Source organism: Tachysurus vachellii, chromosome 3, assembly GCF_030014155.1.
Source record: "Tachysurus vachellii isolate PV-2020 chromosome 3, HZAU_Pvac_v1, whole genome shotgun sequence".
NCBI classification, from domain to species: Eukaryota; Metazoa; Chordata; class Actinopteri; order Siluriformes; family Bagridae; genus Tachysurus; species Tachysurus vachellii.
In genome coordinates this window covers 35628270-35647112 of record NC_083462.1, presented here as the reverse complement: position 1 = coordinate 35647112, position 18843 = coordinate 35628270, and the positions used below count along the sequence as shown (strand labels likewise).

General features: G+C 36.3%; 1 protein-coding gene, 1 non-coding gene and 3 pseudogenes across 2 annotated transcripts; 3 read left to right on the top strand and 2 right to left on the bottom strand.

The window, feature by feature from the left end:
• The first annotated feature begins 2863 nt into the window (after positions 1–2863).
• On the top strand, positions 2864–2982 carry LOC132843664 (5S ribosomal RNA; annotated as a pseudogene).
• A 156-nt stretch (positions 2983–3138) lies between these two features.
• On the top strand, positions 3139–3256 carry LOC132843670 (5S ribosomal RNA; annotated as a pseudogene).
• Positions 3257–3941: 685 nt separating this feature from the next.
• LOC132842448 (tubulin alpha-1B chain-like) lies at positions 3942–6001 on the bottom strand. The gene is made up of 4 exons (XM_060865121.1): positions 5881–6001; positions 5276–5518; positions 5034–5182; positions 3942–4946 (listed from the first exon to the last, which is right to left on the bottom strand). The coding sequence occupies exons 1-4, from the start codon at positions 5999–6001 to the stop codon at positions 3966–3968; spliced, it is 1494 nt and encodes a 497-aa protein (XP_060721104.1). The 3' UTR covers positions 3942–3965.
• A 10111-nt stretch (positions 6002–16112) lies between these two features.
• On the top strand, positions 16113–16231 carry LOC132843660 (5S ribosomal RNA). Its single transcript, XR_009648207.1, has one exon. It is a non-coding gene; the product is annotated as a 5S ribosomal RNA (ribosomal RNA).
• A 272-nt stretch (positions 16232–16503) lies between these two features.
• LOC132843668 (5S ribosomal RNA) lies at positions 16504–16623 on the bottom strand (annotated as a pseudogene).
• Between the last annotated feature and the right edge of the window lie 2220 nt (positions 16624–18843).

Below are 18843 nucleotides of genomic sequence, written 5' to 3'. Positions count from 1 at the left end.
CCAGGGACAGATGGACTAACTAATGAATTTTATAAGAAATTTAATCATTTGTTAGTACCAATCTTAAAACTAATTTATGATAATATTTTTAATGCGAACGAACTAAGTGAAACAATGAAAATTGGAATGATAAAATTAATATATAAAAAAAAGGAAAGACGGCAGATCTTAAGAATTTTAGACCGATCACAATGCTGAACACAGATTTTAAAATTTTGGCAAAGGTTTTAGCAAATAGACTGAAAACTATATTCCCGACAGTCATAACCACCACTCAGGCGTATGGGGTAAAGGAAAGAGACATAGCCGACACAGTATGCAGTTTGAGGGATATGATAACATATATGAAAGAAAAGAAGAAGAGCGGATACCTTATAAGCATTGATTTTGAAAAGGCCTTTGATAGGGTTGAACACACATATATGCAGAACGTTCTGACACATTTTGGTTTTGGGGAGAATTTTAGAACCTGAATTAAAATTTTTTATTCTGGGATCTTAACATGTGTGAAATGTAATGGGTTTTTAACAGAGTATTTTAAACCCACAAGATCCATTAGGCAAGGATGCCCATTATCATCCCTGCTGTACACCTTGGTGGCAGAGCCACTCGGTCTAGCTCTGAAAGCTGACAATGAAATAAATGGTATAACAGTAGAACGTTGTGTAAAAAGTGAACCGATCTATCAATATGCAAATGATACCACAGTTGTGGTGGAAGATATAAACAGTGTTAAAAGGGCAATGGTGTTACTAAATACATACTGTAGAGGATCAGAAGGACCCCTTCCAGAAGAAATGCCTTTTCATAAGGAGGAAGAAATAAAAATCCTAGGGATACAATTTGGAAAAGACATTAGAAGATCAAATGAAATAACTTGGGTGAGCTCAATAGGGGGAATAGAGAAAAGACTGAAGTTCTGGGAGAATCGGAATCTTACACTTAAAGGTAAAGTCTTAGTATTAAATGCGCTAATGTTGTCAAAAATGTGGTATGTCTTGAGTGTAACACCATTGCCCTTGATAATACACAAAAGAATAAAACAGATTATTATGAAATTTTTATGGGGTAAGGGAAGAGCAAGAGCAAAAGAAATAGCATATGATACATTAATAGTAAGGAGGGAAGAAGGAGGACTAGGTCTTTTAGATCCTTTAATAAGAATGAAAAGCTTAAGAATTAAAATGGTCAAGAGGTTCCTAGATAAGGAAAACATAGCAATGTGGAAGGAAGTATTAAGGTTTTACTTGAAGAAGATTGGGGATTTTAGTATGGGAGAAAACATTCTGTGGATGAAAACCAAAAGCCATATGACTGATGTAATGCCTTGCTTTTATAGAGAAGTTTTTAATGCATGGGGAGAGTACCAGAGCAATGTCAAAATAAAGCCTATAGGGAGAAAGCAACTTTTAGACCAACCACTGTTTTTAAATCAGAACATAGTAAACAATAACAACACAATCTATTATAAGAAGTGGTGGGACGGAGAAATAAGGCAGGTGAAAGACATTTTATATGAAGTGAAAGAAGGTTTTCTACGGGTACAAGTGGTAGTGGATGCACTGAAAGAAATTGGGGAATTTGTTAAGAAAGACACAGTGAAAAAACAATATGAACAAGTAAAGAAAGCTATACCGCAGGACTGGTTTAGAAGAATAGATGATAGGGAAAAGGAAGGGGAAGAACCGGAATACCTAAAGGTCTTTTTTAAGAAAGGGAAAGGGGAAATTGTGTGTTTTAAACATGGGAAACTTAGAGACATTTATTATTTTTTTAGAGATATTGCTTTCGTAAAACCAGTCGCTAACGTATACTGGAAACGCAGATATGAAGGCTTAAACGTAAGGGACATATGGAAAAATGTACAAATGAAGTACATAGAACCGGGTTTGGAAAATTTTAATTACATGAAAAGACACAACTGTCTTCTAACAGAAATGAGACTATGTAAAATTGGTATTAAAGACAATGCAATATGTAGTGTGTGCAATACGACAGATGAAGGATTGATGCATCTATTCTTTTATTGTGATGAATTAGCAGACTTTATGGGCAAAATAGAGAAATTAGTAAAAGAATTACTGAAGGAGGACTGGGATGTAGAAAGGACAGAGAAAGACTGGGAAATATTGTTTTTATTTGGAACATGCACTGAGATATAATGTGTATTTTTTAATAACAGTTGCAAAACACACAATTTGGATGAGGAGGAATGTGACTAAGTATAAAAAGGTGAAAGTGAATGTGTGGAAAATGTTTTTGTCAAAAATGAAAGAAACAGTAAATTGGTACAGTAAAACTGGTATTTACTATACCAGTATTTTTTAATGAAAGAAAGAATTGATGTATTTAAGAAGATTAGTAAAAAAGAAAAAGAATCCATTCATAAAGTGTACAGATGACGGTGTTGAATTGACTATGTAACTTTAAAAAAAGTACATGGTTAGTACATGGATAGGCGACTGCCTGGGAATACCAGGTGCTGTAAGCTTTTGACATACTGTAGGCATTCATTTACTTTACTATTTGAATTCTCTAACAACAACATCTTAATATTCAGACCCTTTCGCCAATGTTTCAATAGACAACAAAAAAAAAAACGAAAAGACAAAAACAATTTATAAATGGGTTCCATTCCAACTTTCCTTTTGCTTACGGCCTTTCCACTCTGAGAACCCACTACCAGGTTCTGTAAGCTTTTGACACAGGCATTCATTTACTTTACTATTTGAATTCTCTAACAACAACATCTTAATATTCAGACCCTTTCGCTAATGTTTCGATAGAAAACAAAAAAAAAAGAAAAGAAAAGAAAAAACAACAAAAAAGAAATTATAAATGGTATCATTCCAACTTTCCTTTCCCTTACGGCCATTCCACTCTGAGAACGCCCGATCTCGTCTGATCTCCGAAGGTAAGCAGAGTCGGGCCTGGTTAGTACTTGGATAGGCGACTGCCTGGGAATACCAGGTTCTGTAAGCTTTAGACACAGGCATTCATTTACTTTACTATTTGAATTCTCTAACAACATCTTAATATTCAGACCCTTTCGCTAATGTTTCGATAGAAAACAAAAAAAAAGAAAAGAAAAAACAAAACAAACTATTTATAAGTGGGTACCATTCCAACTTTCCTTTCCCTTACGGCCATTCCACTCTGAGAACGCCCGATCTCGTCTGATCTCGGAAACTAAGCAGAGTCTGGCCTGGTTAGTACTTGGATAGGCGACTGCCTGGAATACCAGGTGCTGTAAGCTTTTGACATAGGCATTCATTTACTTTACTATTTGAATTCTCTAACAACAACATCTTAAATAGATCCTGGAACTTAGCCTGGTCTGGAGCAGGCTAGTTCCACAGAATAAATCTAAATGTTAATTTATACCACAACATCCTACTGCCCCAATTCAGTTTTAGTGCAACCGTATTAAGGATGAATTGACCCAGGATCACCAAGATATCTTGGCTTAATCCCTTATCCTAGTTTTGTGCAATAGGCCCCTGTTGTCTTGTGCCTATCATTGAAACACAAGGAACAGGTGTGTTAATGGATTAAGGATAGGGCAGTGCAACACACATGATACACAAAAGCAAAAGCAAAATCACATGGCACACAACAAAACCTGCCAGAATTTACCCCCTAGTGTCCAGGCAGGGAATAGTCCAAGCCATTCCTGACAAATAAATTGTGAACCTTATAACACTTGCACATGCCTACCATTGTGCTATTTTCTCAAAACTTTCACAACCTGTGTTAAATATTTATTTGGCTTTGCGTTGGAAATTGAGTTTTTTCTTTTTCTATTAGAATTTTTTCTTGCACAATGCAATTAAAGACAAACAAGTGTGTGAACTTGAAATAAAAGTTTTATTTTTATGTTTTTGCATACAGAGATTTTTTTTTTTTTTTTTTTTTGTAAAAGATTCATTACATCTCACAGTAGACAATGATTTTCATTTCAAATTTTAATACTCCTCTCCCTCTTCTTCTCCCTCACCTTCAATGGAGTCAACACCAACTTCTTCATAATCCTTCTCCAGGGCAGCCGTGTCCTCTCTGGCCTCAGAGAACTCGCCCTCCTCCATACCCTCACCCACATACCAGTGCACGAAGGCACGCTTGGCATACATCAGATCAAACTTGTGATCGAGACGGGCCCAGGCCTCGGCAATGGCCGTGGTGTTGCTCAACATGCAGACGGCCCTCTGCACCTTGGCCAGGTCTCCACCTGGAACCACAGTGGGGGGCTGGTAGTTGATGCCCACCTTGAACCCAGTGGGACACCAGTCCACAAACTGGATGCTGCGCTTTGTCTTTATGTTGCCGATTGCAGCATTCACATCTTTGGGCACCACATCGCCACGGTACAGCAGGCAGCAGGCCATGTACTTGCCGTGACGTGGGTCACATTTTACCATCTGATTGGCGGGCTCAAAGCAGGCATTTGTGATTTCGGCCACAGAGAGCTGCTCGTGGTAAGCCTTCTCTGCAGAGATTACTGGAGCATAGGTGGCCAGTGGGAAATGAATACGGGGGTAGGGCACCAAGTTGGTCTGGAATTCAGTAAGATCGACATTGAGTGCACCATCGAAACGGAGAGATGCAGTGATTGAGGACACAATCTGGCTAATAAGCCTATTGAGATTGGTGTAAGTAGGACGCTCAATATCTAGGTTCCTACGGCAAATGTCATAGATGGCTTCATTGTCTACCATAAAGGCACAGTCAGAGTGCTCTAGGGTGGTGTGTGTGGTCAGGATGGAGTTGTAGGGCTCCACCACAGCTGTAGACACCTGGGGAGCTGGGTATATGGAGAACTCCAGCTTGGACTTCTTACCATAGTCAACAGAAAGACGTTCCAATAGCAAGGAGGTGAAACCAGAACCGGTTCCACCACCAAAGCTGTGGAAAACCAGGAAACCCTGGAGTCCTGTACACTGGTCAGCCTGGAGAGATGATTAAAAAGATGGTCAGAATGATTTTTCAAAAGAATATTGATAATTTTACAAAGTAATTGCCCAAAAGATTCTCACCAGTTTGCGGCACCTGTCCAGTACCAGGTCAATCAGCTCCTTGCCAATGGTGTAGTGACCACGAGCATAGTTGTTAGCAGCGTCCTCCTTTCCTGTGATGAGCTGCTCAGGGTGAAACAGCTGTCGGTATATGCCAGTGCGCACCTCATCTAAAGGAAAAAAGAAATTAAATATAAATCAATTATATTAACGTCCAGAGCACTGGTAACTGAAAGTCATGTGCCATAAGATCTTAATCTTACCTATGACAGTAGGCTCCAGATCCACAAACACAGCCCTGGGGACGTGTTTTCCAGCTCCAGTCTCACTAAAGAAAGTGTTGAAGGAATCGTCTCCACCTCCGATGGTTTTGTCGCTGGGCATCTGACCGTCCGGCTGGATGCCGTGTTCAAGACAGTAAAGTTCCCAGCAGGCATTGCCAATCTGGACACCAGCCTGACCCACATGGATAGAGATGCACTCACGCTGTAGAAACAAAAAGGACAGATGCAAGACATTTTATTCTTGCTGTGTGCCATATTTGTTGTGCTGTTGAACACAATATTTAACTTCCTGGCAGCGCAGATATGAAAATCAGATAACTTTCTATCTCCACATTGAACATATAATTTGTACATCTATATGTGTGTGTGTGTGTGTGTGTGTGTGTGTGTTTGTGTGTGCATGTTCATGTGTATATAGCATAACTGGCCTCTCTCCAAAAAGAAAACTAGATGCAAAGCACAACTAATAATTGTTAGTAACCTCACTAAATGAGTAACTGCTAAAACAGAGCACACTAAATTTCTTCTGAACTGAATTAAAAAAAGACATATTTTTTAACTATGTGGGTTATGTGAAAAATTACACTCGAGTAAGGCATGCCTGGCGTACATCAGATCAAACTTGTGATCGAAACGAGTCCAGGCCTCGGCAATGGCCGTGGTGTTGCTCAACATGCACAAAGCCCTCTGCTCCTTACCAGACATTTTATTTTCTTTTAAAATTGTTTGTATATTTGTATTTAAATAAGTGTTTTTTTTTTTGTTTTTTTTTGTTTTTTTCTGCGTGTTGTCTCTGTGTACTGGAAGCTTTTTACACTAAAACAAATTCCTTGTTTGCGCAAGCATCCTTGGCAATAAATCTCCTTCTGATTCTGATTCTAAACGTCCGTTATTATTTCATACAAGGAAATAATTCTTTGTGAAAGTGTGAAACCTTAGAATAAATATACCATCAGTGTAAAATGTTTAGTAAATTCAGTACAAAGTTGATTGAAACATTATATTGCATACATTAAGGTTTAATAAACTTTCAAATAACGATTCTACAAACGTCATTCATAAAGTATGAATAAAGTGATCGGTAGCTAACAATTTTTATGGTAGACAAATAATAAGACAGATAATACTTACCATTTTGAAGATGTGGCTTTAATGTGTATCTAAATACAAGCTTCTTTAAAAAAGTTGAACTTGACCTTGAATTCTCAAAGTTCAAACGTAATGAGTCTGTAGCGAGAACAAGGAATAGTCTTAAATTTGGGGGGTGGAGTTATTTATACTTCTTGGCTCCGTCGTCATGGAGACGGGACATTTCCTCTTCCTGATTTGACTGTCATTGGTGGAGAAACGCTAATTGGTGCGTTTTAATTTTTGAATAATTTCTTCCTCTGAAGACATTTTCAACCTGGGGACATTGGTGGAAGGTTTTTTTAAACGCTTTCTATTAAAGCTTTCAACTTACAATGTAGTAGAACAAAAGGATGAAAGCAATAGTTATTAAACTTTACAGCAATAGAAGGAACAGGTTGATTGGAACATTTAACAAAATGAAACACAATAGCTCAAAACAGAGCTCGAGAAGAATAGTAAGTATAAAAATAATAAAAAATACAAGGAAAGAAACACACACAAAACACTTCTGTGCAAAAACTACACAGAAATTACAGACACACACACAAATATATTTATCAGCACATTGAAATTATTTTTTCACATATCCCAACTCTGGAGCTTGTCAGAGTGCAGGGTCAGCCATAATACCGCACCCCTATAGCAGAGTAGGTTAAGGGCCTTTCTCAAGGGCTAAACAGTGGCAGCTTGGTAGTGCTGGGGCTTGAACCCTCTGATCAACAACTCAGAGCCTTGACCACCTCTTCATCCCAAGAGCCCCTGGTCCCAGGGGTGGGAAGGGGCTTAATATGTAAATCAGGTTCATAAACAAATAAATCTTGAATGTATCTACACATGCAGCACACCAAAAACAACATGAAGAGTCTCAACTATTCGACTAGAAACAAGATATTCACTAAAATAAAGCATAATTCCAACATCAACACAAACTTAGTTGAAAGCTGAGATCCTACAGAATACAACGGTATAAGGATCATCACTCTATGAACAATACTCACAGAACTAGAAGGAAAAAAAAAACACAAAACAACCGAGCAGCCATGACACTAAATTTGCTCCTACCTATGGTGTTTCAGGATTATAAATCATATTTCAAGAGAAAAATCCAGTTGATTTGTAAAAATTGCCTCTGTTACTTTGTCTGTGAGAGTCTTATAAAACCAAGAAGTCCACTGGCCATCATTCATGGATCATTCATAACACTACCTTTTATGGTTGAAATGACAACAAAAGCTTCTTGAATTGATTACATTAGGTGATAAAATGTATTATACTAATTCATGTTGTTTTAAAGAAAGCATTATATTTTCTTGGCTACCAGCTGCATTTCCCCTTTCTGTTTCTGTTCTCTTGCTATCCAGATTGCTAAAAACCCCATTTACAGATCAGTTGCAACACTTTCTAAAAATCCAACAAAAACTAAAATCTGTAATGCGTCACTTCACTTGAACCTTTATTTAACAGACAAAACAACAAAGAAAATATATTCAGTCTTTTCATTGACAAACGTAATTCATTCATTCATTCATTTTCTACCGCTTATCCGAACTACCTCGGGTCACGGGGAGCCTGTGCCTATCTCAGGCGTCATCGGGCATCAAGGCAGGATACACCCTGCACGGAGTGCCAACCCATCGCAGGGCACACACACACTACGGACAATTTTCCAGAGATGCCAATCAACCTACCATGCATGTCTTTGGACCGGGGGAGGAAACCGGAGTACCCGGAGGAAACCCCCGAGGCACGGCGAGAACATGCAAACTCCGCACACACAAGGCGGAGGTGGGAATCCAACCCCCAATCCTGGAGGTGTGAGGCGAATGTGCTAACCACTAAGCCACCGTGCCCCCACAAACATAATTCTCTTTGTTAAATATACACAAATCTAGAAATTAATTTGATTCATGTTCAGAACTATTATCTATTCCTTACTTTTAGCACTACAGTCTAGATTGAGGGGATCAGCTCCATGTTACACTAAAAAATCCAACTTGCAAATAGTTAACTCAGTTTAAAATTCTAAATCTGAGTTAACTTTGCAAGTTGGATTTTTTAGCAAATTTTGAGCATAGTGTTGAGTTTACCATTTAACTGCATGATTACTCCTATTTTGTCCTATTTTGTTTTCCTTGTGTGTGTCTGTGTGTGTGCCCCTGCCTTGTTAGCTCTGTCTGGGTTCCCACCATAATAAATAAATAATTCCTTATACTCTCTTGACCTTTTTTTTTACCTTTTTGTGCATTTATTTGGAGTGCTGCGCTTAAGAGAAAATTTTTTAAATATTTCTGTTAAACAGCCATTAACATGAATCTGTAGTTTTAATATAATTAGATATGTGGCATTATATCTCTTACTGTTTTAATTTTCAATAAAATTCCACATGCTGTCTGTAATATATTTTTCTTGCTTTGTGTTACAAGTGTTTTATTATTATTATTATTATTATTATTATTATTATTATTATTATTATTATTATACTATGGATGTAGTTTTCCTGTAGATTAACAAATAAAACTAATTCATCTATACTTGATAATTCAGCTATGAACTGAACAGAATAGAAGTGCTGAAGGTTATTTAGTATTTAGTCAATTAAAGTAAGTTATTTTAATTGACTAAATAAAAGTAAAGTAACTTACTTTAATTGACTAAATAAAAGTAAGTTACTTCATTACAAAAAGAAACAATAATTGACTATCTGATGCCTTCCCTGTGTGTACATATTAAACTTTACTGTTACTGCTAGATGATCAGATTCTACTAAATATTCATTTTTTTCACAGTGTTTGATTTTGCAAAGGTAAAATATCACACAGTTTATCTGTTTCAGCAGTCTGTACATCCATTTCTGTGTCGTCTAAAGCCGAAGCTGGATTTGAGATACTTATCATTATTTCCTATCCACCTTAGTGTCCCTCTGCACATGCGGATTCCATCTTAGCGTCCTGCCCATAAATCCATTCTACTACTGCTAGTGACTTGTGGATTTATCAGTGTTTCAGAGTTTTTTTGCTTTTATTCCACATTATATTTGATTCAAAAGCCTATATTTAACAGTCGACTAGTGAACTGACAGGTAGTACTGATGTTTTTATATGATAATAATGTTCTTATACACTTGTTAACTTTTATTAGTTGACATTAATCACTATAAGTTTGTTTGTCATTATCCAAAGAAGTAATGCTACTAATATATTATTAGTGTCTTTTAATATTAATTTATTATTGAATCTGTATGTTTCCAGCTATGGAAAAGAAGTGGGAGGAAATCTACAATTGTCTTCGTCTTCATAGACAGACACAGAAGGACATGATAAGTCACAGAGACAAAACCTGTGGAGATTTCCCTCCAAATTCTAAATAATGGGTTGTAATTTAATGATAAATAACCTGGTATAATGTTAACATATTTCTTAAAGCTGTTAAAAATGTAACATAGATGGAGCTCTTTGGCCTGGGAGAAGACGAGTGGTTAAACCCAGACAGGAAGAGAAGGATGTCTTTAAAGATTTTCATTCTTCTCCAATTGGAGAACACACTGGCATCAGTAAAACAAGAAATGTCATATCTTCCAGATTAAGAAGATGGTTTAGTAAAAAAGAAAAATAATCCATTCATAAAGTGTACAGATGACGGTGTTGAATTGACTATGTAACTTTAAAAAAAGAAAAGAACGCCCAATCTCGTCTGATCTCGGAAGCTAAGCAGAGTCGGGCCTGGTTAGTACTTGGATAGGCGACTGCCTGGGAATGCCAGGTGCTGTAAGCTTTTGACATAGGCATTCATTTACTTTACTATTTGAATTCTCTAACAACAACATCTTAATATTCAGACCCTTTCGCCAATGTTTCAATAGAAAACGAAAACAAAAAAAAAAAAAAGAAAAAAAGAAAAGAAAAAACAAACAATTTATAAATAGGTTCCATTCCAACTTTCCTTTCGCTTACAGCCATTCCACTCTGAGAACGCCCTCTAGTGTTCACAGGAAGTGAGTTGGCAGCAGTTGGGAGAAGAAAGGCTCTCCCACACCTTTTGTTCTGTTTATTTGGTTTGTTTTGTAGTTTTACTTTTTAGAGAAGTTTTTTTTCATGTGTCTTCTTTTAGCCACCTAACACCAGCTTTTGCTGGCTGGAGGGTGGTTACCGTTTTTTATTTTTATTTTCAAAAATGGATGGATTAACGGGAAATGACAATGGACTAGCAGGAGGAACACGCACGGCAAACGACAATGGACTGGCAGGAGGAATACCCATGGCAAACGACACTGGACTGGCAGGAGGAACACGCACGGCAAATGACACTGGATTGGCAGGCGGAACACGCACGGAAAATGACACTGGATTGGTAGGAGGAACACGCATGGCAAACAACAATGGACTGGATAAACGATGACGAGCTAGAGATGAAAAAGTACAAGAAGTAAGAGACAAGTTTGTTGAACGAAAATATTTAAAGGAAGCTACGGTGATTGTGAATGTGGAAAATGTGACTGAGGTGAGAGCGGTAGACATTATTAAGGCTGTAACAGAACAATGTGGACATGGGAAAATTTTAGCGATAAGACCGAGACAAGGGAAGGAATATGAACTCACTATGGAAAAGGAAGAAATGTGCGACGAACTTATGGGTGGACTGTTAATAAAAGGAATGGATTGTGAAGTAAAAAAACTGCAGAATAGAGACTAGAGACAGAATAGAGAATTTTTTGTTTCTTTCATGCATTTGCCCGTTTACCTGGAAGAAAAAGATGTTTTGGATAAATTGGAAGGTTGGGGGGTTTGCCCCATCTCAAAGATTAAAAGGAGGCTGTATCCAGGCACTGATGTAGAGGATGGGACAAGGTTTGTGCAAGTAAGGTTCCCAAGAGAGGTAGTTTCCCTGCCATACAGCACTAAGCTGGAAACGGCTAAAGGGCCACAATATTTCCAGGTGATGCACAGCCACCAGGTGAAGACTTGTCAGCTGTGCATGAGCCCGGATCACCTGATGAAGGATTGCCCTGATTTTAAGTGCTATAAGTGTGAGGAAATGGGACACTTTGCACGATACAGTTAAGTGCCCGGAGTGCCAAAAGTTTTTAAATAAATGTGAGTGTTGGATGGAAGAGGAGGAAAGAGGTGGGGTGGAACAGGTGAATGGACAAATACATGAAAGAAACAACGAGGAGGATAGACAAACGGATGATGGACAAGAGGAAGAAAGATTACAACAAAAAGAAACAGAAGGAGCAACCAGTAACATAGAGGAAGGAGAAAGAGAAAAAGACGATATGAATAATAATGAACAAGCAATGGAGCAGGACACTCAATCGACAGAATTGGAGATATCGGACAGTTTTTCTACTTTTCTGGAGGGCGGGGAGAGATTTGGACAAGGACGTATGGACCAAAAGGAAGGAATGAACAGTGAAGAAGGAGTAAAGAAGGACAAAGACAGGGAGGGGAGAGGACAAATAAAAAGAAGAGCATTGAAGGTAAAGCCTAATTTGGAAGGTGCAAGAAAAAAGATCATGGGAAAGATTAGCAGATATGATGTGTTAAGGGGTTTGGAGGAAGAATATAGTGAATAATGTTTTTTAAGTATTTATTTATCTTTCTTTTAATGGCTTTAAGTTGTGTTACGTTTAATGCAAGGGGACTGATGGACATTGGAAAATTTGAAAAAGTAAAAGGAAAATGTAAAAGGGAACATATTATTGCACTACAAGAAACACTGGAGAGAAAATGTGATAACTGATTTTAAAGAGAGATGGGATGGAGGTATTTTATATAATAATAGAGATGGGAGGTTGCGGAGAGGTGTGGCTTTTTTAATAAAGGATGATGTTTTTAAAGTGAGCAAAATTGTGTACAAGGACAAGGTGGGGAAATGTATAGTAGTAGAGACTATATACAGTATGAAGGAAGAGATTTGATTTTAGTAAATGTACATGCACCAGTGGAGGAGAAGGAAAAGAAAGAGTTTTTTAATGTTTTAAGAAATGTTGTAAAGAAGTACAAAGAAATAATAATGATGGGGGATTTTAACACAGTTTTTAGTAAACAAGATATGGCTGAAGGAATGGTTTTTAAAACTGATACGGGAAGAATTAAAAGCACTAATGGAGGAAAATAATATAATAGATGTGTGGAGGGAAAGAAATGAAAAGAAAAAAGAATTTTCAAGGAGACAAATAGTGGGGCAGTTTGTGTGCCAAACCAGAATTGACTTTGTTTTATGTACAAGAAATGAGGAAAATTTTATAGAAAAGATTAAGTATGAAGAAACAAGTTTTAGTGATCATAAGTTTTTATTTTTTAAGTTGGACTGGAGTCAAATGCAAAGAGGACCAGGAGTATGGATTTTAAATACACTGATTTTAAAGAATGAAGATTATGCTGCAAAGGTTAAAGAAATTATAGAAAAAGAAAAGGAAAATGGAATGTATGAAGAGGATAAGAGAATATGGTGGGAGAATGTAAAGTTTTTAATCAAGAAATTCTCTATCAAATATTGTAGTTTAACACAGAAATGCAAAAGATACAAAGAAAGAGAAATGAAGGAAAGTTTGGAAAAGGAATTAAATAAAGAAAATAAGGACATACAAAAGATAAAGGAAATAGAGGGGAAACTGAAAGAACTGGAAGAAAAAAATATGAGGGGGCATGGCTAAGAAGCAAAGCAAAATATGTAGTGGAGGGAGAAAAATGTACAATGTTCTTTTTTGATCTGGAAAAAAAGAGAGGGAAAGCTGAAATGATAAAAGAAATAAGAGGGAAAAATGGGGAAATTGTAGAAGGAAATAAAAAGATTTTAGAAGAAATAAAATGTTTTTATGAGGATCTGTTTAGTGCAAGGGGTGTGGAAGAGGAGGAAAAAAATAAATTGTTGAATCAGATAAAAGCAAAAGTTAGTGAAGAAGATAGAAAAGACTGTGACCAGGAAATCAAAGAAGAAGAGATTGAAAGAACAATAAATCAACTGAATAAAAAGAAAAGTCCAGGAATAGATGGTTTGGGAACTGAATTTTATCTATGTTTTAAAGAAGTGTTAATAAAGATTTTATATGAGGTTTTTAAAGACATCTTTGAAAAGAGAGAAATTAATGAAAGAACAAGGATGGGGTTGATGAAACTGATATATAAAAGGAAAGGAGAGAAAGTAGATTTAAAAAACTACAGACCGATCACGATGTTAAACACAGATCTTAAGATTTTAGCAAAGGTTTTTGCAAACAGATTAAAAGAAGTAATGCCCAGTATAATTAAAACAAATCAAGCGTATGGAATAAAAGGAAGAGATATAGCCGACATAACAATGAGTATAAGAGACACAATTTGGTACATGAAAAGAAAAAATGAAGAGGGATACGTAATAAGTTTGGATTTCGAAAAGGCTTTTGATAGGGTTGAGCACGGGTATTTATTTGAGGTTTTAAGGAGTTTTGGGTTTGGAAAGAATTTTATTAAATGGATTGAGATTTTATATAAGGGTGCACTAACAAGAATTAAATGTAATGGGTTTTTAACAGATTGTTTTAAAATAACACGTTCAATAAGACAGGGTTGTCCGCTCTCTGCATTATTGTACTCACTTGTATCCGAACCGTTAGGATTGGCAATTAGAGAAAAGGATGGAATAATAGGGATTGAAATTGAAGAACATAAGTCAGAGGGGAAAGTTTTTCAGTATGCTGATGATACGACGTTAATTGTAAAAGACAAAGCAAGTGTTAAGGAAGCAATGAATGTTGTAAAAGAATATTGTAGAGGGTCTGGAAGTAAAGTTAATGAGGATAAAATGGTATATATGAGATTTGGTAAAGCTATGGTTTTAACTGATTGTTTTAACGGGGAAGAATGAGAAGAAAGTAAGAGATGAAATGTGGGAGCAAATAGTAACAGATATGGAGAGGAGGTTGAATTTTTGGAAATTAAGAACTTTAAATTTAAAGGGGAAAGTTTTAATATTGAATGTCTTAATGGTTTCTAAACTTTGGTATGTTTTATATGTTTCTGAAATGCCTTTGTGGACAGAACAGAGGTTGAAGAAATGTTTTCTTGACTTTTTATGGGAGGGGAAGCCTGCAAGAATTGCATATAACACAATTTTAGGGGCGGTGGAAAAGGGCGGCTTGGGGTTAATGGATGTGGAACAACGAAAACATGCTATGAGAGTGAAAATTGTGAAGAAATACCTTAATGAAGAGAACAAAACTGAGTGGAAGAAAACAATGAATTACTTTTTAAACAAATGTGGGGATTTTAACATGGGGGATGGAATTTTATGGATGAAAACAAAAAATTGGATGACGGAAGGATTACCTTGGTTTTATAGAGAAATTTTTAGTGCTTGGGGAAAGTTTTTAATGAAAATTGAGTATGATCCACATGGGAAAGAAAACATTTTAAATCAACCTCTGTTCTTAAATAACAACATTTTAAAACAAGGGAAAGTAATATTTTTTAAGAAGTGGATGGAAGTGGGCATAACGAGAGTGAGAGATGTTTTGTATGAGTTTAAAGAAGGTTTCTTACCAACACAAGATATTGTAGGTGCAATGGAAGAAGCAAAAGAAGAGTATAGTAAACAAGAAATAACAAACAAATATGAAATCATTAAAAATGTAATACCAAAAGTGTGGATTGAAAGAATAGAGTGTATGGAAGAAGAGCAAAAAGAAGAAAACATTTACATGAAACTGGGGGAAAAAATGTGTGATTTTAAAGAATGTACTGTAAAAATGTTTTATTGTGTTTTTAGAGATGGTGTTTTTAAGGAACCGATTGTAAACAAGTACTGGGTGGAAAAATTCAAAGATTTAAAAGCAGAGTGTATATGGAGAAACATGAGGGGAAAATGTGTGGAGACAAAGTTGGAATGTTTTTATAAGACATAAAGTGGTTTTTACTGAGTCTATTTTAAATAAAATTGGGATGGAACAAAATGCTATGTGTAAAGTGTGTCAAGAAAAGGAAGAGGGGATTTTACATATCTTTTTATATTGTAAAGAACTGGAGGATTTTTTAGGCAAATGCAAATGTGTGGTTAAAGATTTAACAGGGGAGTGGGATGAAAATGTAATGGAATGGTACACAGTGGTTATGTTTGGTTGGGACAAGAAGTGTCAAAATGTACATTGAAAGTTTATATGTGTATTTTAAATCTGAAAAAATGTTGGATGCCTTTTATCATGTTTTTACACCACAAGTTTGTTGTGTTTTAAAAGAACTAATGTGGAAGCTGCCGGGGAGTGAAGGAGAATTCTAAAGTATGTACAGTAATGTGAATGAACGGTGTACGGAAAATGTGTGAGGTGTGATGTAAATATGATTGTGTAGAATAATTTTCAGCTTTTATTATGTTTTTTATTGTATTGTATTTTATTGTTTGAAATCTCTTAATAAAAAAAAAAAAAAAAAAAAAAAAAAAGAACGCCCGATCTTGTCTGATCTCGGAAGCTAAGCAGAGTCGGGCCTGGTTAGTACTTGGATAGGCGACTGCCTGGGAATACCAGGTGCTGTAAGCTTTAGACATAGGCATTCATTTACTTTAATATTTGAATTCTCTAACAACAACATCTTAATATTCAGACCCTTTCACTAATGTTTCGATAGAAAAGAAAAGAAAAGAAAAGAAAAGAAAAGAAAAGAATAGAAAAAACAAGCAATTTATAAATGGGTTCAATTCCAACTTTCCTTTCGCTTACAGCCATTCCACTCTGAGAACGCCTGATCTCGTCTGATCTCGGAAGCTAAACAGAGTCGGGCCTTGTTAGTACTTGGATAGGCGACTGCCTGGGAATACCAGGTGCTGTAAGCTTTTGACATAGGCATTCATTTACTTTATTATTTGAATTCTCTAACAACATCTTAATATTCAGACCCTTTCGCTAATGTTTCGATAGAAAACAAAGAAAAGAAAAGAAAAGAAAAGAAAAGAAAAGAAAAAAACAAGCAATTTATAAATGGGTTCAATTCCAACTTTCCTTTCGCTTACGGCCATTCCACTCTGAGAACGCCCGATCTCGTTTGATCTCGGAAGCTAAACAGAGTCGGGCCTGGGAATACCAGGTGCTGTAAGCTTTTGACATAGGCATTCATTTCACCTGGTATTCCCAGGCAGTCGCCTATCCAAGTACTAACCAGGCCCGACTCTGCTTAGCTTCCGAGATCAGACGAGATCGGGCGTTCTCAGAGTGGAATGGCGTAAGCGAAAGGAAAGTTGGAATTGAACCCATTTATAAATTGCTTGTTTTTTCTTTTCTTTTCTTTTCTTTTCTTTTCTTTTCTTTTCTTTTCTTTTCTTTGTTTTCTATCGAAAACTAGCCAAAACTAAAATGCCCCCTTGTTTTTCACTAAGCACAGCACACAATTTGACAGCTTTCATCTCTTCCACTCTTCCACTTAGTATGCCATAGTTTTCAATGAATTTTTTTTCTTTTTCCTACTCCAGTGTTTTTATTTTTTTAAATCAGTAGCTATAAAATACAACAGGGTGGGTGGTGGCCTGCCTCAAGTCACCTTACCCTCAGGTACATCTGTAGTTTCAATTCACTATTAGGCCTAGATATGATTGGCACCGTTTGTCTGGCTTCAAAGCTTGAAGGCCCGTTTAAATAATGCCTTTTGCAGCAGCATTGTTATTGTTTACTGTCATGTTGTTTAGCTTAAATTAGTGTTTTTTATCACTAAGGAGTATTTAGTTTAGCATTTAGCCAAGCAAATTGGCTTAGCATTTAGCTAAAACTAAAATGCCCCCTTGTTTTTCACTAAGCACAGCACACAATTTGACAGCTTTCATCTCTTACACTCTTCCACTTAGTATGCCATAGTTTTCAATGATTTTTTTTCTTTTTCATACTCCAGTGTTTTTATTTTTTTTATTTGTTTTTAAGTAGTACTTTGTCACATTTCAGTGTTTTTATTTTTTTAATCAGTAGTTATAAAATACAACAGGGTGGGTGGTGGCCTGGCTCAAGTCACCTTACCCCCAGGTAGATTTGTAGGTTCAATTCACTATTAGGCTTAGATATGATCGGTGCCGTTTGTCTGGCTTCAAAGCTTGAAGGCGCATTTAAATAATGCCTTTTGCAGCATCATTGTTATTGTTCACTGTCATGTTGTTTAGCTTAAATTAGTGTTTTTTTATCACTAAGGAGTATTATTTTAGCCTTTAGCCAAGTAATTTAGCTTAGCGTTTAGCTAAAACTAAAATGCCCCCTTGTTTTTCACTAAGCACAGCACACAATTTGACAGCTTTCATCTCTTACACTCTTCCACTTAGTATGCCATAGTTTTCAATGATTTTTTTTCTTTTTCATACTCCAGTTTTTTTATTTTTTTCAATCAGTAGCTGTAAAATACAAGAGGGTGGTTGGTGGCCTGGCTCAAGTCACCTTACCCTCAGGTAGATTTGTAGTTTCAGTTCACTATTAGGCTTAGTTATGATTGGTGCCGTTTGTCTGGCTTCAAAGCTTAATGAACATACATCTAATTTCTTTAGACTACATCTGATAGTAGAGCATCACAGATTGTTCAGAGAATTGTATCAATGTATCATGTATTTGGAATCTGATTCAAAAACATCACCTTATGATTCACTACCCTGAATTGGTCCATTGGTTCATGTATGGACGATGCGGTACGAAGTGAAACACAGGTTTTTTAAGAAAAATAAAAAAAATTCAAAAATTGACTAAATCACTTGCAAAAAAACACCAACTAGCCATTGCCTATCACTGGGAGTCATCTACTACAGTATGAAAGGTATTGAGTCTGGCCCGGTTTCAAATGAATTGTTGTCTGACCTTGAACGCTGTGATTTTATTTCACAGCAGCTTCACATTGATCCCTCTAGTGAGGTAACAGTCACACCATGGGTTAAATGTCGTGGTACTGAGTATCGCTGTGGTCTTGTTTGTTTAGACTTGGTTGATGATGCACCTGCCTTTGGAAAAATTGTTCAAATTTTTAGCAAGGATGGAATTTATTTGTTGACCTCATGTATGGAATCCGAGTTTGTTGAACATCTTCATGCTTTCAGTATTGTTGCACAAGAGCATGGTCTTGTACTCAGAAAGCCTGAAGAATTGTTTTACTACAAGCCATTTGATTTACAAATGTCCTATGGCAATGACAGTCTATTTTACATTATTTTGGATTGTTATTTGTAATAAATGTGATGGCTTGGTGTTTATGTGCTGCAATAAATTTTTGAAGGAGTTATATGGAGTGATGTGTTCACTTCTTTAGTGTTGTTGGTATTTCTAAAAAGGTGTTCTATCAACACCAGGATGGTGTAATATTTGACTCGTATAAAGTTGAGTAGATTGTGATTTCCATTTTTCTTAAGTGTTAGGTCAACACCAGAACAGTGTAGAATTTTTACTCTGCCACTGTTTTCTACAAAGCTGCACTCAACTCTGTAACAGT